This window comes from Oryctolagus cuniculus, chromosome 14 (genome assembly GCF_051225735.1).
Source record: "Oryctolagus cuniculus isolate XC-2025 breed Fujian yellow rabbit chromosome 14, ASM5122573v1, whole genome shotgun sequence".
Taxonomy (NCBI): Eukaryota; Metazoa; Chordata; class Mammalia; order Lagomorpha; family Leporidae; genus Oryctolagus; species Oryctolagus cuniculus.
Genome location: NC_142880.1, coordinates 34,399,789 through 34,426,540, shown reverse-complemented (window position 1 = coordinate 34,426,540; position 26,752 = coordinate 34,399,789). Strand labels below are relative to the sequence as shown.

Below are 26,752 nucleotides of genomic sequence, written 5' to 3'. Positions count from 1 at the left end.
CAAATATCATATGTTCTCCCTGTTGGTGACAACTAATTGAGCACCAAATGGGAAACTTGTTGAAGTGAAATGGACACTATGAGAAACAGTGACTTGATCAGCCCTTGTCCCGACTTTTGATGTACAATTTAATACTTTATCCCTTTTAGTATTTATTTTGTTCTAATTAATACTATTGGTTGAACTCCGTAATTAACACACAATTATTCTTAGGTGTTTAATTTTAACTAAAAAGTGATCGCTGTTTAATATAAGATTGGGAATAAGAGAGTGAGGAGATGTACAACTCGGGACATGCTCAAGCTGACTTTCCCCAAATGGTGGAGTTAGAAATGTGCCAGGGAATTCTAATTCAATCCCATCAAGGTGGCATGTACTAATGCCATATCACTAGTCCAAGTGATCAATTTCAGTTCACAATTGATCATACTGATAGGTCTAAGAGTCAAAGAGATTACATAAACAAGACCAGTGTCTGCTAATACTAACTGATAGAATAAAAACGGAGAGAAAAATCCAACATGGGTACTGGGATACACAGCAGACTCATAGAATGGCAGATGGCCTAAACAGCACTCTGGCCGCAGAATCAGCCCTTAAGGCATTCGGATCCGGCTGAAAAGCCCATGAGAGTATTTCAGGCATGGAAAGCCAAGACAATGTCGCAAAAAAAAAAAAAAAAAAAAAAAAAAAAAAAAAAAAAAAAAAAAAAAAAAACCGTAAATGAAAGATCTCTGTAAGTGAGATCCCAGTGGAAAGAAAGGGCCATCAAAGAAGGAGGTACCTTTCTCTGAAGGGAGGAGAGAACTTCTACTTTGACTATAACCTTGTCTAAATAAGATCAGAGTCGGCGAACTCAAAAGGCTTCAGTAGCCTTGGCAACTCATGACTAGAGCCTAGGGAGATTACTGACACCATAAATAAGTGTGTCAATTTGTTAAGTCAACAATAGGAGTCACTGTGCACTTACTCCTCATGTAGGATCTTTGGCCTTAGTGTGCTGTACATTGAGATTTAATGCTATAACTAGTACTCAAACAGTATTTGACACTTCATGTTCTGTGTGGGTGCAAACTGTTGAAATGTTTACTTAATGTATACTAAATTGATCTTCTGTATATAAAGAGAATAGAAAATGAATCTTGATGTGAATGGAATGGGAGAGGGAGCGGGAGATGGGAGGGTTGCGGGTGAGAGGGAAGTTATGGGAGGGGAATACATTGTAATTCATAATCTGTACTTTGCTAATATATATTTACTAAATAAAAGTTTAAAAAAATAAAAAAAGAAGTCATGGCCATTAAAGGGCAAGGATGAAGAGAATAGCAACATTCATGACAAATTCAAAATGTGAATTTCTTTAATACAGAATGTGTTCTTATAATGGACAAAAACTGCACAAAATATACAAGAAGATAGTTTATCTAAAGACAGTAATCTCCTCCAAGAACTATTCTTCTACGTACATATGTTGAGTTTTCTCAGCATTATTCATTGACAAGATTACCCTTATTGCAATTTGTAATCTTAGTCAGGGGCTGGCGCTGTGGTATTGCAGGTAAAGCTGCCACCTGCAGTGCTGACATCCCATTTGGGCGCTGGTTCAGGTCCCGGCTGCTCCACTTCCAATCCAGCTCTCTGCTATGACCTTGGAAAACAGTAGAAGATGGGCCTTGGGCCCCTGCACCTGCATGGGAGACTAGGGAGAAGCTCCTCATTCCTGGCTCCTGGCTTCAGATTGGCTCAACTCTGGCCATTGAGGCCAACTGGGTAGTGAACCAGCGGATGGAAGACCTCTCTCTCTCTCTCTCTGCCTCTCCTTCTCTCTCTGTGTAACTTTTTTAAGAAAAATAAAATAAATCTTTAAAAAAAATCTTGGTCAAAAATCAGCTTACTGTATGTATATGAATTAATTTACACCAGTACCAAGTATTTTAATTATTGTAGCTTTTTAAAAAAATATTTATTTATTCAATAGACAGAGTTGCAGAGATAGAGATAGAGATAGAGATAGAGATAGAGATAGAATCTTTTATCTACTTGTTTACTCCCCAAATAGCCACAACAGCTGGGACTAAGCTAGGAAAGAACAAAGAGGCAGGAACTTCTTCAGAGACTCCCTTGTGGGTGGCAGGGGCCCAATCACTTGGACCATCTTTTGCAGCTTTCCCAGGACATCAGCAGGGATGCTGAATTGGAAGTGAAGTAGCCATGACACAAATGAGCACCCATATGGGATAAGAGCATCACACGCTGTGGCTTATCCCAGTATGTTACTATGCCACAAATCTGGCCCCTAATTATTACAACTTTTTAGTATACTTTCAATCAGTTATTGTGATGTCTCCAGCTTTTTTTATTTATTTTTGCTTAGGATCACTTTGATTATTCTAGGTCTTTTGTGGTTGCATATCAACTTTAGCATTGTTTTTTTGTTCTGATTATGTAGAAAATATCATTGATGTTTTCATAGGTATTAGATTGAATTTGTAGATTGCTTTAGGTAGTATGGGTATTTTAACAATATAAATTCTTCCAGTCCATGAATATGAAATATTTTTTCATTTTTTGTGTGTCCTGTATGATTTTTCACTGGTGGTTTATAATTTTATTTGTAGAAATCTTTCACTTAATTGTTTAAATTTATTCCTAGAGGCTGATGCTGTGGCGCAGAGTTAAGCTGTGGCCTGTAATGCTGGTATCCCATATGGGTGCCAGTTGAGTCCTGGCTGCTTTACAATCCAGCTCCCTTATAATGTACCTGGAAAAGCAGCGGATGATGGCCCAAGTCCCTGGGCCCTGCACCCACATGAGAGACCCAGAAGTAGCTCCTGGCTCCTGGCTTTGGCCTGGCCCCAACCCAGCTGTTGTCTTTCTCTGTCTCTCCTTCTCTCTTTGTAACTCTACCTTTCAAAATAAATAATGTTTTTGAAAATATTTCTAAATATTTTATTTATTATTGCTTTCTTTTTAACAACTTTCTAAGAAAGATTTATTTATTGATTTGAAAGACAGAGAGCGATCCTCTATGTGCTGATTGATTCCTCAATGGCCACAATGACTGGGGTTGGTCCAGACCAAAGCTAGGAGCTCCATCCCGGTCCCCAACCAGGGACATCTTCTACTGCTTTCCCAGATACATTAACAGGGAACTGGATCAGTAGTTGAGCAGCTAGGACTAAAACCAGAGATCCAATATGGGATGCCTGCATTGAAGGAGGCAGTTTATCTCATTGTGCCACAACATTGAACCCAGAATTGCTTTCTTGATTTCCCTTTTGGCAGGATAATTATTGGTGCATAAACAACCCATTTTTCCATTGGGTTTGACATGGGAGAAGTGGGGTCTGATTTTATTAATCTAGGTCCTTGTCTTTTACTTAAAAAGTATTTTAAGCACAGGCACATATATGGTGGCACAAAGTGATAAAAGTTTCCTCAGAAGGTAAGAAAGCAAACACACACACACACACACACACACACACACACACGTGGGCATAGTTGGAGTGGTCAGAAAGGAAGTGGGTGGAGAAGGGGAAGTAGAGAGAGGGGGACACCCTCAGCATCAACTCTAGTCCTTTTCTCTGATGGAAGAGTGTGAGTACCTCCCAGCACCTCCTTTTAGGAGGTGATGTAGTCACCTAGGAAGTTTATGACATCTCCATAAAATTTCACATGGAGCTTAATACACATATTTCCATGTCGACCCTTCCCCAGGTCCCAAATGAAAATAGGGCATTCTGGGAAAGGGGAGTTCTGACAAATAGGATAGAATTACATGGGGCAGGGCCTTGTGGTTTGTGATCTCCAGCTCAGCTGATCCCATATCAGGTTGTTCAACTTCCTTATCAGTTTTGGAGAAGTTCTCTGTGTATTAGGGAAATTTGCCCTTTATAAGGTGCATATATTTTTCCCCAGTTTGTTTCAGTTTCCTTATAGAGGTTTTACCACATAAAAATATATTATATATTTGAAAATGTTTTTTTTTTGGTTTATGGGTTTTGTGTTATCACAAAAAAGAAAAATCATCTCTACTTCAATATAATCAAAGAAATCTCCTGTGGTTTTTTCCTAACACTTTAATGGAGGAGGTAGCAGATCTTACATTTGATGCATCTTTGATAAATCTACAGTGTATTTTGGTACAAGGATTGAGGTTTGGATCTAGTTCAATTTTTTGTTTTACAGTTGTCCCTACACCATTTGATTCTACCTCCTTCCTTTACCTCCCTACACCCCACTGATTTGAAATGCTGCCTTTATCAGATACAAAATACTCATGGTATTTAGGCCTATTTCTAGGGTTTATATTTATGCCTCAGAATTACAAGATTAATTATTAATATGCATTAAGTAGCACCATCACATATAGCTTTTTTTTTTTCTTTCAGGGATTTTCAGGATGGAAACAAACAAGCACAAACCTGTTTACTTTTCTAAAGGAACCTCTGAATCAGTAGTGGGCTATCAAAGAAGATTTGCTTTTTTTTTTAAAAAAAAAAACAGGATCATGATAGTTATATATTTAGAGAGAAATGACGTCAGTCAGATATTAAGTCTTTCCATTTATGTGAGTGGTGCATTCCACACTCTTTCCATAAACTTAGTATTTTTTTGTCGGGGGGGGAGAGAGAGATAGAGAGGGATAGAGAGGAGAGAAAAATATCTCCATTCACTGGTTCACTCTCCAAATGCATGGAACAATTGCAATGGGCTAGGCCAAAGTTGCAATCCAAGAATTCAATCTGAGTCTCCCACATGAGTCACAGGAACCCAATTACTTTAGCCATCACCCACTGAATCAAGAGTAGAACCAGGATGTAAAGCCAGGGTGGTCTTGGAACCAGGTTGGGACATTGGTATCCCAACCAGTCTTTTTTTTAGGATTTACTTATTTGAAAGGCAGAGTTACAGAGAGAGAGTTTCGCAGGAATGGAAAGCCAAGACATTGTGACAAAAAAAAAAAAAGAAAAAAGATATAAATGAAAGATCTCTGTGAGATCCCAGCAGAAAGAACAGGCCATCACAGAAGGAGGTACATTTCTCTGAAGGGAGGAGAGAACTTCCACTTTGAATATGGCCTTGTCTAAATAAGATTGGAGTTGGTGAACTCAAGAGTCTTCCACAGCCTTAGTAGCTCATGACAAGAGCCTCAGGTGACTACTGACGTCATAAGCAAGAGTGTCAATTGTTAAATCAACAGGAGTCACTGTGCACCTGCTCCCCAAGTAGGACCTCTGCCCTTAATGTGTTGTACTATGAGAATTAATGGTAAAACTACTACTCAAACAGTACTTTATACTTTGTGTGTCTTTGTGGGTACAGTCTGTTGAAATCTTTACTTAGTATATACTAAGTTGATCTGTATATAATGATGATTGAAAATGAATCTCGATGAAGAATGGGATGGAAGAGGGAATGGGAGTTGGGATGGTTGTGGGTGGGAGGGAGGTTATGGGGGAGAAGCCATTATAATTCAAAAGTTGTGCTTTGGAAATTTATATTTATTAAATAAAAGTTGAAAAGAAAAAAAGATTTACTCATTTGAAAGGCAGAGTTAGAGAGGGAGAGAGAGAGAGTGAGAGAGAGAGAGAGAACCTTCTATCTGTTGGTTCAATCCCCAAATGGACTCAATGGCCAGGCTGAAACAGGCCAAAGCCAGGAGTCAAGAGTTTCTTCTCACGGGTCTACCACATGGTTATAGGTGCCCAAGCACTTGGGTCATCCTCCCCTGCTTTCCCAGGTGCATTAGCAGGCAGCTGGATTGTAAGTGGAGCAGCCTGGACGCGAACAGCTGCCCATAAGAATGCTGGTGCTATGGGTAGTAGCTTAACATGCTGTGCCATGGCACTGGCCCCCCAATCAGTCTCAACTGCCAAACTAAATGCCTGTCCCTAGTTTGTCTTTTATGTCTACAGGATCATTATAAATTTTCTTTATTCAGGTCTTGCTTGTGACACAATAGTTCCTTAGTATTTGATCTTTTGCCTGTTTGTTTCTACTGTAAATGTAGTCTCTTGGGGCAGGGGGAATAGTGAGGACTCTTGGGGGTACTAGTAATGTTTTGTTTTTAATTTGGGTACTTGTTACGACAAAAAGTGCATTTATCTATATACTTTTGTGCATTTCTTGGTATATGTACTATATTTCCATAAATGTTAAGAAAATAAATCTCCTGGCCAGTGTTGTGGCTTAATAAGTTAAGCCTCTGCTTGCTGCAGTGGCACCAGGTCGAGTCCTGGCTGCTCCACTTCCAATCCAGCTCCCTGCCTATAGCCTGGGAAAGCAGCAGAGAGGATGGCCCAAATGCTTGGGTCCCTGCACTTGTGTGGGAGATTGGGAAGAAGCTCCTGGCTCCTGGCTCCTGGCTTCAGATCGGCCCAGCTCCAGTCGTTGGCCATCTGGTGATGTGAACCAGTGGAAGGAAGTTCTCTCAGTCTCTGTCTCTCCCTCTCTGTGTGTAACTCTGCCTTTTGAATAAAATAAATAAATATTCTTTAAAAAAGAAAATGTAGTGTTTCCTTCCATTGTTTTAATTATTATAGTTGGTATATAAGGAAATGATTGATTTCTATTTGTTAATTTTCAAATCATATACCTCACAGAATTCTGTTTTTTTTTTTCTTTTTTTTTTAGTTTATTCTCTTGGGCTGTCTAAAAATAAAAACCCATATCTTTGAGTAGAAGAATTAAAATCCTGCCTTTCAATATTTGTATTTTGCACTTCTTTTTCTTATCCAGCATCAATTGGTAACATCCTTTTCTGGTTCTTTACTCCAAATACTTCCAGTGTTTACCCATTAATCCTATTGGTACTTTTAATTCCCTAATAATTCTTGTCAACTATTTAAAAAAATGGAAAAAGTTTTTGCAAACTACTATTTATAAAAGCATGATTTATAGATTTAAAAAGGCTTAACTGAAAAGAATCTCAGTGATTAATAACAGAAGTTAAGGAGACTCCACAAAGAACAACAGCACAGAAAATGGTCATGCATGAATATAATATTTTTAATAAAAAGATGACATAAAATTACACTGATCTGGAAAACACTCCCAAATTATTGATAGAAAAGAAAGGAAGTCTACTAATATGCTAATAGTGGTTTCCATTAAACAGCATTATTTTTTTATTTTTTTATTTTTTTATTTTTTGACAGGCAGAGTGGACAGTGAGAGAGAGAGACAGAGAGAAAGGTCTTCCTTTGCCGTTGGTTCACCCTCCAATGGCCGCCGCGGCCGGCGCGCTGCGGCCGGCGCACCGCGCTGATCCGATGGCAGGAGCCAGGAGCCAGGTGCTTTTCCTGGTCTCCCATGGGGTGCAGGGCCCAAGCACCTGGGCCATCCTCCACTGCACTCCCTGGCCACAGCAGAGAGCTGGCCTGGAAGAGGGGCAACCGGGACAGAATCTGGCGCCCCAACCGGGACTAGAACCCGGTGTGCCGGCGCCGCTAGGCGGAGGATTAGCCTAGTGAGCCGCGGCGCCGGCCTCCATTAAACAGCATTATAATCAAATAGTTTTTCTAAGGTTTCTCTTTTCTAAATTTTACATAGTGAACTGATATTATGCTAAAGGGGAAGTAGACTTTTATTTTAATTTATGACTAAATTAAATGTCTAAAAACGGTGTTGGAACTAAGTCCTTGTGGGGATAGCTCAACTTTTGTTCACATTTAAACCATATTTAAAGTAAAGGGAGGCAGATGAGCCTCAAACCAAGGGCAAACTCCAGTACAATACTATTGCTCTACTTCTAGGTTATTTAGTGCAGCACTATCCAACAGAAATGTGTGAGCCTTGGGTGTGATTTTTGGTTTTTCTAGAAGACACATTTAAAGCAGAAAAGAAATAGGTGAAATTACTTTTAATGGAAAATGTTATTCAATCCAGTAGAGCCAAATGTTATTATTTCAGTATGTAACCAACACAAAAATATTAACAAGATATTTTACATTTTCTTTTCTTACTAGGCTAAGAAATCCAGTGTGGTTTTTTACATTCCTAGCACATCTCAATTCAGACTAGCCACATTTCATGTGCTTAATAGTCATACAAACAGAGGAAATCATAATCTGTAGACATTGCAGAAACAAGTGTTGGAAAAAGCATGTGTATGTGTGAAGACTTATAACAAGGCTCAACAAGGAAACAAAAATCACCTAAAATAAAAATCACATAAATTAAGATCTTTTTTGTGAGCTTCCCAGTGATCACTCCCACTACACAATTCATTTCATTGAGCAAAATGTCCTAAACTGGATGTAAATACTTTTCCATCTTGCTGCCTATTTGGGAGAAACCCAGTCTTCTGGCCATGGTCGAAGTAAGGCAGGGGGCATTCAGGAGTGAGGAAAGCAAAGAAGAAAGAGGAAAATTCCAGAGTTGTAAAAGATAAAAATTAAAAATTTGCTTACTCCTTATCCTAACACAGCAGTCTTCAATCTGCAGTGTGAATTCTTCTAGTGATCTGTGAGGACTGGCCAAAGGTTCTTTTAGGGATATACTGGAGCCATTAGATTACATTAAATTAAATGTAAATAAAAGTTTGGATCTTCAGCCTCACTACGTACATTTCAAGTGCTCAAAAGCTGCATGAACCTGACAACTATTTGGGGGCAACTCCAGGAGGGTTAGCTGCCAGTCTGCTCCAGGACAGCTCTGGCCCAGACGTCCTGCAAGGCCCGAAGCTTTGGCATGGAGCCCAAGGTGGCACAAAAATTTGTTGTTACAATGAAATCTCTACTCTCTCTACGCACCCATGAAAAACTCGTGCATCTATAAAAATAAAACAATGAATTTATAGTTGGTGCCAAGCATTGGCTCAGTTGAGCAGTAAGCAAAATTCATCTGAGCAGTATAAACAACTTGAACTATTAAAAAATGCATCTCACTCAGAGTTGCACTTCTCTTACTTGGGATGGCTGGAACGTAGGATGTTGTTTTCCCATAAAAAGGGAATTTCAGATGTGAGATGGAGATGGGCAGTGAGCATGCAAGTGAAATTTAATGAAGAGTATACACTTGGAAGGCCAGGTGGGCATCTCAGCAAAGAACTGAGAGCCTAGTTTTAATTCAGACTCAGGTTTTATGCGTATTGGCTCACCATATCTCCACCTCCATTCTCTTCTTCTGGAATATTGCTGGGCAGAGGTCATCAGAATTCATAGACATCCTGGCACTGGGCTGTGAAGATTCCCTTAATAGGTCCCTGGGAGAGGGCTGGAACCCACCTACCAGGGTTATCACGGGAGAGACTTTTTTGATCTACTTCCAAAACATGAGTCTACATTTCTTCCCTCATTCAATTGCATGAATTCCCCTTTTATGTTCTTAGGCCCCTCACACACACATTGGCTAATGTCTACCTTCCTACCTAACACTTCTAAAGCATTTCCCTTTCTATATAAAAACTGCTAAAATAATTTTGCAATATATTTATACAATTTTACTAGGAATCTAGAAAATAAAACTTAAGTTAAAAAATTGCAAACTTCTAATTTAAGTATGCAAATATATGCTAGAGTTTACAACAAAATAAAGTAGAAACTTTTAGAGTAGGATAAAATTCAGTGAGACATATAAACTGGAAATATTTTATATCGGGAAAAAATTCATTGAGTTGAACACAATAAACGTTTAAGTTCAAAGTAAAAACCCGGAAAGATGTAAAATTTCAGGATGTTAAAGTGGATAGTAATATCAAATCATCGTGGATTTAAATAACATTGGACACATTTGAAAGAATGATAAGGAATTTTGCTATTAAAATACCAAAATTGAAAGCATGCTATTGCAGAGGGTTGCCCCAGGACTCGGGGCAAATCCCAAAGCTAAATGATTTGCAGGCTCCCCAGCTCCACCCAGAAATGCAAAGCACTTTCCTGGGAGAGCTTTTTGGATCGGGAAGAATACCTCATCCTGAGAAGCCACTGACTGCTGTTACTGGTGCGCCTCTGGCTGTGCTCCCATTGCTTCCATTCACCCCATGGCGGCTCTCAGCGTTCAGTTGTGCTGCCTGCTGTGTTGTTTCCTTGTAGTAGACAACTCTGGTGAATTCTTTCACTATCTGTCCTAAACCAGTCGCTTCCCACGACAGAGACTGGGAAAAAGAAGTTGAAAGGCAGGCTTATTTTGGTGCAAAAATAATAACATTTACGTGTAGTGTCTTGAAAGTTTTTGGAGCCTCTGGCATTTACGATTTTGAATTTTTTTGCACAAAAAAAGACCACATTTATTAATTCTATTTTCCGTGAACTTCCTGACCTACTTCTGCACGCATTTCACAGCTGTTCAAACATAAGATGAAAATGACTTAGATGTTACTGCGGAAAAAAAGGGGTGGGATAGCTTTAGAAAGTCATTTTATACTCTGGGTTTGGGTGCTAGCAGTCAGGGCGATGCCACTCGGGTCTGCAATGCTTGGGGACATTGCGCCCGCCCCCACTCAGTCCTCCAGCAAGGCGGGAGCCGCCACGGAACCGCCCTCTCCCCGACCCGCCCGGGCCGTGGCTCGCAGCCTCACTTTGTAATGGTGTATTCCAGTCCACAGGCAGGTTGTTAGCTGTTTATTTCTTCTACTGGGCCACTTTTTTAACTGTGCACCCCCCGCCCCCCAATCCTACCACGAGCTATAAAGGGCTGAGAAACAAGAAGCCATTCCTGTGGTTTCTTGGTTTCGCTTCCAGGCCGCGCCACGGATTGGGCATAAACAGCGGTTGAAAGAACCATCCTCACCGCACACCCCGCCATGCTGCGTGAGGACGTACCATCGAGTTGGTCCTCCAGCGTCCCAGAGCGGGCGCGGAAGTGCCCCGTGGCTTGAGCCGTTTCTTCCGGCCGGGCCGTCGCAGCTTTTGTCCCGCCGGCGGCCGGGCTCCCGCGGCGCCGCCACCGCCAGTACGTGAGTCCGCGGCCGCCCGCGCTCCCGCCCCAGGCCCTGGCCTGCCACGCCCTTCTCTGCTTGGCTGGGTCCTGGCTGCCCCTCTGGTCTCGGGCGGGGCTGGGCGGTGGGGGGTTGGGGAACCGTGCCCAGTCCCGGTTCAAATCTCTGGATTCGCGATTTGGGACGTGGAGGGGAGGGAGCCCTTAGGCCTGTAGAGGAGTGTGGGGCGCGGCTCTGAATCACACTGGGCTCCACATAGACCCCACCTCCGGTCTTCTGAGCTGGTCAGGATCGAGTTCAGGCCACTTGGTGTTCAGTAAACCGCCGTGGCCTCGCTCCCGTGTTCCTTAGCTCCGAAAATGAGCGCTCTAGGATTCCCTTCTCCCCTGCAGTTTAGTTTTGCCTTGGTATTTGAGTTGTTTCGAGCACCATAGGGAACTCCACAGGTGATGTGTGACTCGATCTCTCCACCCCACCTCCTGGTAGTGACCAGTGGTAATGAGAGACTCCCTACGCCAAGTGTGGATGGAGCCCCAGGGAGACCTAGCTGGCTTTCGACCTGGGAAGCCTCGCTGGTATGTAGCACGCCGGTGCTCCCGGAGGCGACCTGCCGCGGGCTCCGCGAGCTGAGGCAGAGAGGACTATGGAGAGGAAGGTGGGAGAGGCCCCTAGAGTCCGGGGCACCCTGCAGGAGCCCGGTTGTGGGACTCTAAAGGGTGAATGGAGCGTGTGTTGCTCCAAGACGTTTAGACGAGGTAGCCAGCAAGAATGTTTTCTTTTTAAAGCAGGAGGTCCTATTATTTATTTGAACGATAGAATTGCAGAGAGAGGGAGCTTCCATCCATTGGTTCACTCCCTTAATGGCCACAGGAGCCAGAGCTGGGCTGGTGGGAAGCTGGGAGCTTCTGAGTCTACCATGTGGGTTGGAGGGCCCAGGGACTTGGGACATCTTTGGCTGCTTTTCCAGGCACACTGGGGAGCTGGAATGGAAGTGGAGCAGCTGGACTCCAGCCGGCATCTGCCAGCTACTAAGCCACAGCACCGGCCCTTAAGACACTTTTTTAAAATGAAGTTTTGACTATGTGATGCATTATTATGGTTCAGATATTAAAAACAAAAAGTTGTCCGTGAAAAGGTTTCCTCCCACTCCTCTCAACGGTCTTCTAACATCCCTAAGTAGCTTTGGAAGTTTTGAATGTATTCTTCCAGGGTTTCTTTAGCAAATACTGGCAAATATAAATGTCGTTAGTTCCCTTTAAGAAACATAGATGATAGAGTACTTTACACCTGCCCCTTCTTTCATTTACTCTGTCTTGCAGATCTCTGCATGTTACAAGATAGGGCATTAAAAGATTTTTCTTTTGTAAAGTGCCGTGATTGGCCATTATTTGGATGTTTTGGATGTCTGTAATTTTTGGGATTTATTTGAGGAAGTATGGGCTGTTGCCAATTTTTGTTATCAAACAGTTGTATACTGTATGATGTGTAGGATGAGGGCTTTTAAAGAAAGGACTGAATAATCATAAAAAATTTTGTTCTACATTAACTTAAGCAATTATTGACAGGTTATTAAAGATGTCAAATTATTAATAATAATCCTTCATGTATAAAGAACAAATAAAATAGTCTTTTCCTCCTGATATTTTCCTATATGATGTTTAGTCTTAACAAACTAGCTCAACAGACTAATCTATTCATGACTACTCAAGCCACCTTTCATAATCTCCTTTACTTATTACCTAGGATGGCTAGAAATATTTTTTCCACCATAGATATGAGAATGTTCATTTATTTTACATTAAGGAAAGCCCACCATTGCTATTTTTTACTCTTAAGCAATAGAACCAACTCATGTTAACCATCTACAATTCTGATATTCATAAATTTAGTGCAATAATACCTAGAGCACCAACTCTTTTCTCTCTTACCTGTGTATCACCCACCTCTCTTACTTCTTATTCGTGTCATTCACTTGCTCCTTCTCTCTCTAGGAACTTTTCTGAGCTGGTAAGCATTTTATGATCATATTTCCTATTAATTTTTTTCTTTCTCTGTTCATCTTCAAGTCAAATATAGTATCTGAGAATTTAAGATACAGAATACAGATGTGACATTTGAGATGGTAGGGTGGCTTGTAGAACACCTGCATGGTTGGACTCTGAACTTAAATTAGCTATTGGCACATTGCACCTGTTGCTTGATGCAGTGTGTTATTAATGAGAAAATATTTTCAGCCAGAGGGAATTACAGTTCATCTCTTGAAGTTGTCTAGTCTCTTGAGAAATGGCTTTTGATTCTCCAGGGGCAGGGACAGAAGGAATTAAGGGAAGGTTCTTACTGTCTGCAGGCAGTTTTCTAGGCATTGGTGGTAGAATGTGAACAGGAACCATAGAAGTTATTTGGAAAGAGTGGATGGCATTCTATGGCTTTTGACAAATATAACCAGGCTATAAGGAAATTCTCTACTGATAATAGGTTAGAAAGGGATTCCCACCCAGCCTTTAGAACTTCTAGGAAATTTAAATTTTTTCATCCTTCTCTATGGAGGAGTGATGATTTTGGAGTAATTCCTTTCTTGTGTCCTTAGAGGATGCATGAGTTAGCGACCACATCGATCTTCAATTTCAAAACTAAGTTCATTCTCTTCTCAATCCATTTTCTTCTTCTGCAAGTAGTAGGAATGATCTTTATTTTTAAAATTTATATGGGAAAGTAGACTAGTACAGTGACCTCCCATACACCCATCACTCAGTTTCAGCAATTATCAGGATTCTGTTAGATTTGTTTCACTTTTGCCTTTGTATTTTTCATTGATTGAGATATTTTAAAGCAAATTCAAGACGCTAGGCGATTTCACTTTAGCATTCATTAATCTGCATTTTTTTTTAAAAGGGTACATCTACCATAACCATGAGCCACTGTCACATCATCTTAAATTAACTGATTCCTTCCTTGATTTTTATCTAAGAGGGTTATAGACTGCTGGGCCTACAGTCTGCTTTTGCATAACCAGCAAGCTAAAACTGATTTTTGCATTTGTAAGGTAATAGTAATAATAATCAACACTCCTATTGTGGCCCACAAAGCCTGAAATGTTTCCTATTTGGCCCTTTAGAGAAAGTATTTACTAATCTCTTGATTTAATAAAATAAATGATTCCTCAAAATGCATATCCAAGTTTGCTACTTTTTTGCCTAAAACTTCTGAGGATTAAGTCTGAACTCCTTAGTATGAAACATACTAAATATTGTGTAGCGCCTATTTTTGCCTACTTCTTTGATTTTGCCTCTGCCCACCACTAGAGATGTCTGAAGAGGGGTGAACACCATCCCCTTTGCATATGATCTTCCCGCTGCTGGGAATACCCACTTCTGTCTTTATGGTGCTCTTCCTAATCTTTTGAAGCAGAGTCTATACCATTCTAATTTTCCTCCATTGTGGGGAGCAACCGGACTAGACTGAGTTACTGGAATTAAGACTTATTCTATGCATCTGCTCTCCCACAATATGGCGCTGGGAGAGAAGTAAACAGCTTCCGCACAGCTGCCTCCAGTTCAGCTAATAAACTGTAGGACTTGCTCCTGATTGGAGGAGAGCAGCGTACTCGGCGTGTGGGCAGCCGAGTTGGGATTGGTGGAGGAGGACTATAAAGGAGGAGAGAGACGGCATGCACCGGGAACATCTAAGGGGAACATCTATCTGAAGGAACACCTGTGCAGCCCCCGAGAAAGCCGGCCGGCGGTGTGCCGCTCCCCTGCGGAAGTGGGGAATGTGGCCAGGGGGAACTGCCCTTCCACGGAGGTGGAAGGGATAGTAGCCAACCCGGGAAGAACCAGCAGCAAACCCGGGGAGGGCCGAGCAGACGAAAGAACAGCGCAGGGTCCTGTGTCGTTCCTCCACGAAGAGGGGGAGCGACATAATGGTGCCGTGACTCGGATAGGAAGCCTAGGCAGGATCCTGTGTCGTTCCTCCACGAAGAGGGGGAGCGACACTCCATTTGTCTCAGTTGTTTTAAAATATCACATATTATTTTCCTGTCAGTTTCCTATTAGTCTGCAGATGACTTGATAGCTGAGCCTTGTCTTGTCTGTTTCTTCATTTCTAAGGACTAGCCCAGGGCCTGGAAAACAAAAAAGATGGGTATGGTTCATAATGTAAGTTCCTGTGCAGCATTCAGCTTAGGAAGGACTAAGACGCCGGAGTGCATCTTCAGTATTGTTTGTAAGGATAACTTAACATTTTGGTACATTTTCTTGGTTGCCTTTATATTTTAGCAGCACTTATTCTAGTGGGTTTTAGCCTATGTTTCTTTTTGTTGTTGTTATTCTAGTATCGATTAATATGAATTTCATTTCAAGCCATCTGTTTTCAATGATGATGCACATTTATACAGATCCAGTCACATTTCACTCAATGAGGAGAGAATGCATTACATCAGATTATGGAACAATGTACTCTTCCCACCCCTCCTACCCAAACAGGAGGTAAAGCAAAGCCAGAACAGAGAGACTACTAGTTTTTGCATAAGTTAGAGAGGTAAGCAGTGAAATACTAACATTTTTGATTTAATACAGACTGGGCCAGTCAGCAATCAATCAAACAATTTCAGCAGACATGGAAGGAACTAAGAATTAGCCTATCAGAGAGAGTTAAGGAAAAGACAGGCAGAGAATCAATGAGTACAGTGGGAGTGAGGGGTGAATTAGCTTGTTACCATTTAGTGTTGGGTGCAGAAGACTTAGGTTGTCACAATGAATAGCCTTAAAGAACTTAGCATTTGGAAGTGTGTTTGTTTTTCATTATAAGAAAACACCACAGGGGCTGGCATTGTGCATTGGGTTAAGCCACCACTTACCACTTTAGCATCCCCTACTGGAGCACTGGTTGGTGTCCTGGCTTCTCTGCCTCAGATCCAGCTCCCTGCTAAAATGCTTGGTAACTCATACTTGGGCCCCTGACACATATGTGGGAGAGCTGGATGGAGTTCTGGGCTCTGGGCTTCAGCTTGGTGCAGCCCCAACCATTGTGTCCATTTGGGGAATGAACCAGTGAAAAAATAAATAAATAAATCTTAAAAAAAAAAGAGAGAACTAGGCTGGTGAATTTAAAATTAGAATAGTTCTAAAGGTTGGAAAGCCTAAGATCAAGGTGCTGGTTTCCACTGAGAGCTTTTTGCTACAAACCCATCACTTGACAGAAGGGCAAAGAGAAGGGCAAAATGGAGCCAAACTCACCTTTTTATTTGGAATCCACTCCCACAATAATATCAGTAATACATTGGTACAGGTTAGGCCTAATTACTTCTTAGAGGTTCCATCTCCTAAAAATGTTACAATGACAATTTAATTTCAGTGTGAATTTTGGAGGGGACATTCAGACCATAGCAGAAAGTGACTGGGTGTACATTTTGCAAACTTCTTCACAGCTGGTGGAGGAAGAATTGGATGGGGTAAGCAGGAAAGGAGAGACTGGGGCAGTCATTCAGAAAATTTAGGAAGGCTTCAGCAGAAAACTTAAAAGAGAATGGAGGTGGGGTGGGGAGGGAGCTTGAGGACCAATTAGATAATAGAATCAGCTGATCTTAGCAGCTGTTTTGGATATAGATAAGAGAACCTATTTCTGATTTAGGCAAAGGAGCATGCAGGGATGGATGTGAGGGTCTGTAATAGGCTCTGGGACAGAGATGAAGGTCTGAGAGCTTGTAGGTGCTGGGTCTGTTAAAGGAGAATGGGTGTATATAAATATATTGAGTCAGAAAAGGAAAGTTTCAGGATGGAAGGAGGGGGTAGGGAGCACCTAAAGGTAGTAGCCTGGGGAGCAGGCAGCTGACTTCGAAGAAGCTAAAATAGCATGGTCTGAATGGAAGAAATCAGATTAAATAGATAAGGCATGAGGGGAAAAGAGACATGAAGACTGCTTTTTTTTTTTTTTTTTTTTTTTGAAAGATATATTTATTTGAAAAACAAGGTTACAAGGAGGGGGAGGATCTTCCCATCCTCTGGTTCACGCTCCAGAGTTGAGCCAAGCTGAAACCAAGAGCCAGCAGCTTTGACTGGATCTCCCACATGGGTGGCAGAGGCCATCTGCTTTCTCAGGTGTGTTAGCAGGGAGATGGATTGGAAGCAGAGCAGCCAGCATTTGAACTCCCAGCAAACCTCATTTACTCAGTCCCATAGTGCATCTAAAATTGTTTCAGAATTTCTTTGTTCATACCACTATAGAAAACAGACCTGCTAACTATCAGTTGTTTGCTTATAACTCCCTTCCAGCCTTCCTAAGACTGGTATACAATATTTGTATACAGTATACAGTCAAGTATTATGGTCTTAAGTGACATTATTTCTTTTTGTTTCCTTTCTGTGTTTATGGTATTCATGTGAAACACAAATGGGTTTGTTTCTGTTTGCTTTCATTCTTAGCTGTTTTACCCCCCTTCTCATCCTTATTAATTTTATTGTTTAAATATGCAGAACATTCTTGTGCTTCTAAATAAAAGCTATACAAAAAGGTATACTCAGGAGTGTCTCTCCCTATTCCTCCTACTCTGTTTCCCACTTAAACCCTTTATAAGGAGCAAACTTTTTTTGTTTTCTGGTATTACTATAAAGATAAGCAGTTACATGCTTGTCTTATTTTTCTTTCTTAAAGCATATTTTCCTCACTTAACTTTGCTTTTTTGGCTTTATAGTATATCATAGAAATTGCACATATCAATTCACAGATGTTCTCATTCTTTTTTAGTACTCTGTAACATATATTTGTTATAGTTTATTTAACCAGTCTTCTATGCTTGGACATGTAGAGAGTTTTCCAGATTTTGCAGTTATAAATAATGCTATGGTGAATGCTTTATGTATACATACTTTTGTATTATTGGAGGTGTATCTTCAGTTATAAATTCCTAGAACTGGGATTTCTGAATTGAAGGGTAAGTATGTATATATATATATGTGTGTGTGTGTGTGTGTGTGTGTATGTATGTATGTATAGAGAGAGAGGAAGAGAGAGTTAGATATTGTCAACTTCTCCCTAACAGAGGTTGTGTCAACTTGTATTCTCAGTAATGTATGAGAGTATGTTCATTGACGAGTTTTTTGTCCAACTTCGAACATTTTCAGGTTTAACAGTTGAGAAATGGTATCTTACTATAGTCTGTATTTCTGTTACCATAATTGAAGTTGAATATCTTCACAGTTTCAAGGGCTATTTTAATATTCTTTTTGTGAATTTTATGTGTCTTTTCCCTATTTTTATGTATCATTTTTTAGTCTTAGTGTTTTTTAAAGATTTACTATGCCTTTCAGCATAGTTATAAAGAGAGGAGAGACAGAGAGAGATCTTCCATCTGTTGGTTCACTCCCCAAATGGTTGGAGCTAGACTGGTCTGGAGTCAGGAGCCAGGAGCTTCTTCCAGGTCTTCCATGTGGGCGCAGGGGCCCAAGTACTTGGGCCATCCTCTTCTGTTTTCCTAGGCACATTAGCAAGGAACTGAGTTGGAAGTGGAACAGCCAGGTCTTGACCTGGTGCCCATATGGAATGCTGGTGTTCTAGGCAGTTACATCACCAGCTGCACCATAATGCCAGCTCCTCTCTTCAATTTTTGAAAATTCTTTTTCTGTTAGGGATATTGGTCTATATATATATATATATATATATACACACACACACCATGATGTTTTATGTTGCAAATATCTTCTTTTACTTTACCATCACTTCTCAGTTTTGCTTATGATATTTTTATTTTGCAGTTTTATTTATTTATGTCAAAGATTTATTTATTTGAAAGAATTACACAGAGAGAGAGAGACAGAGATCTTTTTTTTTATTTTTTTATTTATTTTTTTTTATTTTTGACAGGCAGAGTGGACAGAGATCTTTAATCCACTGGTATACTCCCCAGATGGTTGCAACAGCCAGGGCTGGGCCAAGCAAAAGCCAGGAGCTTTATCTGAGTCTCTTATATGTGTGGCAGGGGCCCAAACACTTAGATCATCTTCCACGCTTTTCCCAGGCCATCAGCAGGGAGTCAGATTGGAAGTGCAATAATAGCTGGGACACCAACTAGTGCACATGTGAGATGCTGAGTCACAGGCAGTGGGTCTGCCAACTGTGCCACAACACTGGTCCCACAATTGTATTTTAATATAGTCAAATGTATCTGTTTGATTGTATTTGGTCACAGTTAGAAAGCCGTGTTTATTCCCAGGTTATAGAGGCAGTTACACGTGTTTTCTCTAAGTATTTCCTTCAATAATTTGAATTACCATCTTTTCCCTAATAATTTTTTTAAAGATTAATTTTATTTATTTGAAAGACGGAGTTACAGAGAGAGGTAGAGACAGAGAGAGAGGTCTTCCACCCATTGGTTCACTCCCCAGATGGCTGCAACCGCCGGAGCTGCACTGATCTGAAGCCAGGAGCTTCTTCCGGGTCTCCCATGCTGGTGCAGGGTCCCAAGGACTTGGGCCATCTTCTGCTGCTATCCCAGGTCATAGCAGAGAGCAGGTCATAGCAGAGCAGCCAGGACTCAAACTGATGCTCTGATATGGGATGCCAGCATCCCAAGCAGTGGTTTAACCTACCATACCATGACACTATCCTGTTTTTTTTGTTGTTGTTGTTGTTAAGATTTATTTATTTTTTTGAAAGTCTGAGTTACACACAGAGAGGAGAGGCAGAGAGAGGGAGGGAGGGAGGGAGGGAGAGAAGGGTTGAGAGGTCTTCCATCCACTGGTTCATCTCCCAATTGGCCCAAGGACTTGGGCCATCTTCTACTGCTTTCCCAGGCCATAGCAGAGAGCTGGATCAGAAGTGGAGCAGGACTTGAACTGGCACCAATATGGGATGCCCACACTGCAGGCAGCGACTACCCGGTACGCCACAGTGCCGGTCCTGTGTGTTTTTTTTTTTTTTTTTTTAATTGTTGTTAATTTGTAGATGAAAGCAAGAGTGAGAGAGAAACAGACAGAACTCTCATCCTCTAGTTTACTCCCCAAATGCCTGAAGTCTGAAGATATCCCAGGCCATAGCAGAGAGTTGTATTGGAAGAGGAGCTGCCAGGACTAGAACTGGCATCCATGTGGGATGCTGGTGCTGCAGGCCAGAGCTTTAACCCGCTGTGCCACAGTGCTGGCCCCTGTAGTATGTTTTAATGTCTAGTATCCACTCAAAGTTTTCTCCTCATCTTTTCTCCCTAGCACCTTGTGTGTGTATGTTTTAGCAGATTTGCCTTTTTTTTTTTTTTTTTAAGACAGGCAGAGTTAGACAGTGAGAGAAAGAGAGAAAGGTCTTCCCTCCGTTGGTTCACCCCCCTTCCCCCCACAAATGGCTGCTACGGCTGGCACGCTGCGACTATCTGAAGCCAGGAGCCAGGTGCTTCCTCCTGGTCTCCCATGTCGATGCAGGGTCCTAGCATTTGGGCCATCCTCCACTGCCTTCCCAGGCCGCAGCAGAGAGCTGGACTGGAAGAGGAGCAACTGGGACAGAATCCGGTGCCCTGACCGGGACTAGAACCCGGGGTGCTGGCACCACAGGCGGAGGATTAGCCTAGTGAGCCATGGTGCCAGCAGCAGATTTGCTTTTTATGTCTGTATGAACCTGAACATTTTTTGGTCCTTAGGGCTGAGGGTAAGTAGAAATGGTAGAGCCTAGATCAAAAAGGAAATTGGTGAAACAAAGGCCCTGATGTATGTGGGAGAAGGATTCATGCACAAATAAAGTATGTGTTACAGTTGATGGTTCTGGAATTCCACTGCCTACCAAGTAGTCCTCACAATTCAAATGATATGGACTCTTCTGTCCAAAGCAATGAAAATAGGAAGGATAATGAGCTGTAATCTCTGATGATCTCTTATTTAGTACTAATTATTACCTTATATTTAATTACTTAATAGTCATTTTGTGACAGAATTTCTTAGCCCTGACCCAGTGCAGTCTGACACCCAAGGTAAGAAGGAGTCATCTTTATTTTTACCTAATGTTAATCACAGATGTGTAATTATCTAAGGCTGGGGGATAACCAGCTTAGAACTCTTTTGTTTGCTCTTGGGAGTCAGTTTGTCAGTGGATTGTGGATGCTGATAGAGTGACAGTCCTCTATAGAGTGCCTACAGAGGAACAAAGAGGACCTGTCTCTGTCTAGCCCTTAAAGCTGGCTTTGGGAATGAGTTTATTCTTCCAGTCATAGGGTTTATCTCTAGGTTCTGATCCAGATCCAGTAATCCCAAATTCTTAATCATAGTACTTAATAATAAAATTAATAATATGTAGAATCACTAAATGACAGGCATTGTTATCAGTGTTTTAAATATGTTGTCTCAGTTAGTATTTATAGCAACTCTATTGCTTTCATTTTAGAGAAGAGGAAAATGCTGCCAAAAGAGGTTAAATAACTCAAGGACCTACAGCTAGATGTTTGAACCAAGGCAATATTTCCTTTGTCTGATTGTTTATGTTTTTGCTTTTTTAAAAATCGTGGTTTTTTGCTAATCTATGATATGCCCTGACTATAAACAGCCTGTTCACACATAGAAATGAAAGTATCTCTCCCTGGCATATTGGACTTTCCACATGGCATTCTTCCCTGACTACTGACTTTCCAGAGTAATAATTTCCTTAGAGGAAAGGTCCAAAAAGACAAACCAACTTCAGACAATTTCAGATTTTCTTTTTCATCTCTGCAATGACTATTATGATTTCATAACTCACTCCCTGGCATGCATACCTAAGTACTGACTCTCTTTAATTTTGCCTGTGTGCTGATTATATGTAACTTTGTAATTAAAAAAAATAACATTTTTCTAACTAATTTTTGTGTTTCCTTCAGAGATGTCTGCTTCCTTCTGTTTTTTCATGATTAGGTGGTGATAGTCAAATACTGATTAGTGTTGCTCTTGGTTCTGTTCATCATTTCAATAATTTCAATCCATTCATCCTGTCCTTTTGCTCAACTGTTAGATAAGAATAGAAAAACTCTTCATTATGTAGAAAAACTCTTCATTATGTTGAAAATCTTGAGCTTTAGCATTTGAACATTACATGCACACAGCAGAAATTTTGTCATGTGCATTGCTGTATCCCCAGTCCTTAAAAAGGATACCTGTCACACAGCATGCAGCCAATAAGTATTGGTCATGTGAATGTATAAATTTTGAAGTGATTCTTCTAGTTTTTTTGGTAAACAAAGTAAATAGGTATAATTTTCATTTTCTTGGTTTAGTGTCACATTTGAAGACTGGCACTGAGGATGAAGAATCAGCTGAAAAATATGAAAATGTTGGAAATGCACACTGTACATGGCCAAAAGTAGAAGGCCTTCATAAGGATCATTTGCAAGAATATCAGGTTGGTGCAACCTATGACTGGGATAGCAAAGTAGAGATTGACCTGGAAAAGATTGAGGGAAAACGAATGAAAGAAGACAAGGGTGGCATGAAGGAAAAGACTGACAAACCCAAGAACATGGCAAATATTAAGACAGAACAGGAAGATGAGGCATCTGAGAAAAGGTTACATGAAAGCACAAAACATGTTCCACATCAGACTGCCCCTGTAGAACAGAAAAGCATTGAACAAGGCAGATGTGTGGAGAACATTAATGGAACCTCTCACTCTAATCTACAACTGAAAAACAATACTGTTAAGAAATCACATAAGTGTGATGAATGTGGGAAATCCTTCAAATATAATTCCCGCCTTGTTCAACACAGAATTATGCATACTGGGGAAAAGCGTTATGAGTGTGATGACTGTGGAGGGACTTTCCGCAGCAGCTCCAGCCTTCGAGTCCACAAACGGATCCATACTGGGGAGAAGCCGTATAAGTGTGATGAATGTGGGAAAGCATACATGTCCTACTCCAGCCTTATAAACCACAAAAGCACCCATTCTGGGGAGAAGAACTGTAAGTGTGATGAGTGTGGAAAATCCTTCAATTACAGTTCTGTTTTGGACCAACATAAAAGGATCCACACTGGGGAGAAGCCCTATGAATGTGGTGAATGTGGAAAGGCCTTCAGGAACAGTTCTGGTCTCCGAGTTCACAAAAGAATCCACACGGGGGAAAAGCCCTATGAGTGCGACATCTGTGGGAAAACCTTCAGTAACAGCTCTGGCCTTAGAGTCCACAAAAGGATCCATACGGGTGAGAAACCCTATGAATGTGATGAGTGTGGAAAGGCCTTCATTACATGCAGAACACTCTTAAACCATAAAAGCATCCACTTTGGAGATAAACCCTATAAATGTGATGAGTGTGAGAAATCTTTTAATTATAGCTCTCTCCTCATTCAGCATAAAGTCATCCACACTGGAGAGAAACCTTATGAATGTGATGAATGTGGGAAGGCCTTCAGGAATAGCTCAGGCCTCATAGTGCATAAAAGGATCCATACAGGAGAGAAGCCTTACAAGTGTGATGTCTGTGGCAAAGCATTCAGCTATAGCTCAGGCCTTGCAGTTCATAAAAGCATTCACCCTGGGAAGAAAGCCCATGAATGTAAGGAGTGTGGAAAATCCTTTAGTTATAACTCACTTCTTCTTCAACATAAAACTATTCACACTGGAGAAAGACCTTATGTTTGTGATGTTTGTGGCAAAACTTTCAGAAACAATTCAGGCCTCAAGGTCCACAGAAGGCTCCATACTGGGGAAAAACCATATAAATGTGATGTATGTGGGAAAGCCTATATCTCACGCTCTAGCCTTAAAAATCACAAAGGAATCCATCTTGGGGAAAAACCCTATAAATGTAGCTATTGTGAGAAATCCTTCAACTATAGCTCTGCCCTTGAACAGCATAAAAGGATTCATACAAGGGAGAAACCATTTGGGTGTAACGAGTGTGGAAAAGCTTTCAGAAATAATTCAGGCCTTAAAGTACATAAACGAATCCATACTGGGGAAAGACCTTACAAATGTGAAGAATGTGGCAAAGCCTACATCTCACTCTCAAGCCTTATAAATCATAAAAGTATACACCCTGGAGAGAAACCCTTTAAGTGTGATGAGTGTGAGAAAGCCTTCATCACATACCGGACACTTTTAAATCACAAAAAAATTCATCTTGGGGAGAAGCCCTATAAGTGTGATGTGTGTGAGAAATCTTTTAATTATACCTCGCTCCTTTCTCAACACAAAAGAGTCCACACTAGAGAGAAACCCTATGAATGTGATAGATGTGAGAAGGTTTTCAGAAACAACTCAAGCCTTAAAGTGCATAAAAGAATACATACTGGGGAGAAGCCCTATGAATGTGATGTGTGTGGAAAAGCCTACATCTCACACTCTAGCCTTATTAACCATAAAAGTACCCATCCTGGCAAAACACCCTATACATGTGATGAATGTGGGAAAGCCTTTTTTTCAAGCAGAACTCTTATGAGCCATAAAAGAATCCATCTTGGGGAGAAACCATTCAAGTGTGTTGAGTGTGGGAAATCTTTTAGTTACAGCTCACTTCTTTCTCAACACAAGAGAATTCACACAGGTGAGAAACCTTATGTATGTGATAGGTGTGGGAAGGCATTCAGGAACAGCTCAGGCCTTACTGTACATAAAAGGATCCACACAGGTGAGAAGCCCTATGAATGTGATGAATGTGGAAAGGCATATATCTCACACTCAAGTCTTATAAACCATAAAAGCATACACCGTGGAAAGCAGCCCTATAATTGTGAGTGTGGGAAATCCTTCAACTATAGATCAGTCCTTGACCAACACAAAAGGATTCACACTGGAAAGAAGCCATACCGATGCAATGAGTGTGGGAAGGCATTTAATATCAGATCAAATCTCACCAAACATAAAAGAATTCATAGTGGAGAGGAGTCCTTGAATGTGACAAATATGGGATATCATGGTGGCACATTCCAGAAGAGAACTTATGAGGGAGGGAATGTTCTGGATGGGACTAGGATGAGGATGCCTCTGTAGAAGACTAACAAGTCTCAAAGAACTCCAGGTGGGGAGAGGGGACCCTTATGAATGTAAGAATGTCTGTGGTCTATATTCATGGTTTCTAATTTTTGAAGTTAAAACCATTCCAGATGATTTTGACTAATGTTTTCTATCTGGTTTTCAATCAAAACCAGCAAGAAAGGCTCCACTGTCAAGATAGTTGAGCTCTTTTGGAATATAGCATAATTCATACTGGAGATAAAACTATTAAAGTGATGGAACACAAAATAATTCAAAATAAGCAGATATAGCTGGACATAGAAACACACAAATGAGGTAAGGACATCAATTAAACATACAGACGCCCTAAGTTCATATTTTAGTGAAAAAACTTAATATAAAAAATTAGGTATTGCTTTGAATCTCACTTGTAAATTGGTCAGTGGGAGAAAAATACAAGAAAAGCCTCTAATAGCAAATTCAGGAGAGAGAGACTTCATGGAATATAAATGTATTTATCAACTGTGATCATGAAGTATAAACTTGATATAATTGAATGGTTCGGTGGGGGCAGATGGCAACTTTTGAAACAAAATTTGTATTTCTTTGTAGTGAATGTACAAAGTATAAACTTAGCTAACAGGAGATAGGAGAAAGGTCACTCATAAAAGTGTAAATTGATTGGAATATAATATTGTAATACACGAGTGGGTAAAATATTTTAAAGTTTTGAAATGAACTTTCTCGAATGACAAATGTGTGTCTAAGTGAAAACCTAGAAGGTAGTATTCACATATTATACTACAATAATAAGGTTCTTCCATGGAGAGGATTTTGGCACACTGAATAATGTTAACACATTTTCAGCATTAATTTGCACCTTACATGACAGTAAGAATTGATTCAGGGATTCCAGTGAATAAGAATGTTGGGAAGGAGGGAATTTTATTGCAGGAGCTAAAAGGCTAGTTAATGGTAATCAAGAGAGAAGTGGAAATTAATGTTTCTTAATCTTTTTAATTATTTTATTGTTTTGGAATGTGTTATTGTAAAGATTCCATGCAGTACATGTGTATATTGTCTGCTGTAAACAGTTATGAATATTTGTTCAGGCTTCACTCTTTTGCCATGAAGGCTAGATAGTTGTGCCAAGGTAAGGTCAAACTACAATAAAAAAATTCCTCAAATATAAAGATGTGGTGACTTAATTTAGATGGAGCAATATTACACCCATTTGTAAATCAGATTTTTGTGGAGTACATTATACCAGATCCAAAACCAGGAGGGTAGCACAGGGCTCATTCTAAGGGGCTAGTAGCTTAGGTCTTATCAGAAATTATGTGGAACCTGAACTGGAAGCACAGAATGGGTTTTCAGGGGACTGCAGGTAAGCAATATGATTCTCATACTGGAGCTGGACCATAACTTGTTGGTATTATTCACACACAAACAATTCTGTTTAACAGAATTTGACATGAAAAAAAAAAATTGGGGAGACAGGTCCCCCTCGACACACCCAGGTTCATTCCTTAAATGCCCATAGTAGCTAGGATTGGGCTGGGCTGAAGCCAGCAATTTGATTTAGGTTTTCTTTTAAAGATTTTATTTATTTGGGGCTGGTGCTGTAGTATAGTGGGTTAAGCCTCTGTCTACAGCACCGGCATCCCATACGGGCACCTGTTTGTGTTCTGGCTGCTTCTCTTTTGTTCTAGCTCTCTGCTATAGCCTAAGAAAGCAGCAGAAGATGGTCCAAGTGCTTGAGTTCCTGCACCTGCGTAGCAGACCCAGAATAAGCTCCTTTTCTCCTGGCTTCCAGTCAGCAAAGCTCTGGACATTGCGGCCAATTGGAGAGTGAACCAGTGGATGGAAGACCTTTCTCCTGGTCTCTCCCTCTTATAACTCTACCTCTGAAATAAATAAATTTTTAAAAATTTATTTATGTATTTGAGAGGTGGAGTTACAGAGAGAGGGGCA

At 40.7% G+C, this 26,752-nt stretch overlaps 1 protein-coding gene and 2 long non-coding RNA genes across 11 annotated transcripts in view; 1 reads left to right on the top strand and 2 right to left on the bottom strand.

Annotated features, from left to right (window-relative positions):
* Positions 1–7,849: 7,849 nt before the first annotated feature.
* LOC138845161 (uncharacterized) lies at positions 7,850–10,903 on the bottom strand. Of its 2 annotated transcripts, none has more exons than XR_011381962.2 (2): positions 10,767–10,903; positions 7,850–10,099 (listed from the first exon to the last, which is right to left on the bottom strand). It is a non-coding gene; the product is annotated as an uncharacterized LOC138845161 (long non-coding RNA). The 2 variants fall into 2 exon arrangements; XR_016220050.1 differs by lacking the exon at positions 10,767–10,903 and adding an exon at positions 10,523–10,667.
* On the top strand, positions 10,522–25,971 carry ZFP62 (ZFP62 zinc finger protein). Of its 8 annotated transcripts, XM_070056531.2 has the most exons (4): positions 10,844–10,896; positions 19,639–19,755; positions 20,776–20,828; positions 22,101–25,971. In XM_070056531.2, exons 2-4 carry the CDS (start codon positions 19,727–19,729, stop codon positions 24,812–24,814), a joined length of 2,796 nt encoding a protein of 931 aa, XP_069912632.2. In that variant the 5' UTR covers positions 10,844–10,896; positions 19,639–19,726; the 3' UTR covers positions 24,815–25,971. The 8 variants fall into 8 exon arrangements, 7 of the variants coding, with proteins under 7 accessions (XP_017200129.3, XP_069912635.2, XP_089168653.1 ...); XR_016220049.1 differs by lacking the exons at positions 19,639–19,755; positions 20,776–20,828; positions 22,101–25,971 and adding exons at positions 11,369–11,457; positions 11,850–12,016 and having other exon boundaries at positions 10,792–10,896; XM_089312527.1 differs by lacking the exon at positions 20,776–20,828 and having other exon boundaries at positions 10,835–10,896; positions 19,669–19,755.
* Positions 12,656–26,752, bottom strand: part of LOC138845162 (uncharacterized) — a 33,942-nt gene continuing 19,845 nt past the window's right edge. The window contains exon 2 of the long non-coding RNA XR_011381963.2: positions 12,656–15,002. This is a non-coding gene — a long non-coding RNA (uncharacterized LOC138845162). The remainder of the gene's footprint in view (positions 15,003–26,752) is intronic.

Bases quoted from the DNA above. Each gene is read 5' to 3' on its own strand.
- ZFP62 (XM_070056531.2), top strand. From the start codon at position 19,727: ATGCCCACACTGCAGGCAGCGACTACCCG. The intron at 19,756-20,775 runs GTACGCCACAGT...ATTACTTAATAG, and splicing joins CTGCAGGCAGCGACTACCCG to TCATTTTGTGACAGAATTTC. The intron at 20,829-22,100 runs GTAAGAAGGAGT...TTCTTGGTTTAG, and splicing joins AGTGCAGTCTGACACCCAAG to TGTCACATTTGAAGACTGGC.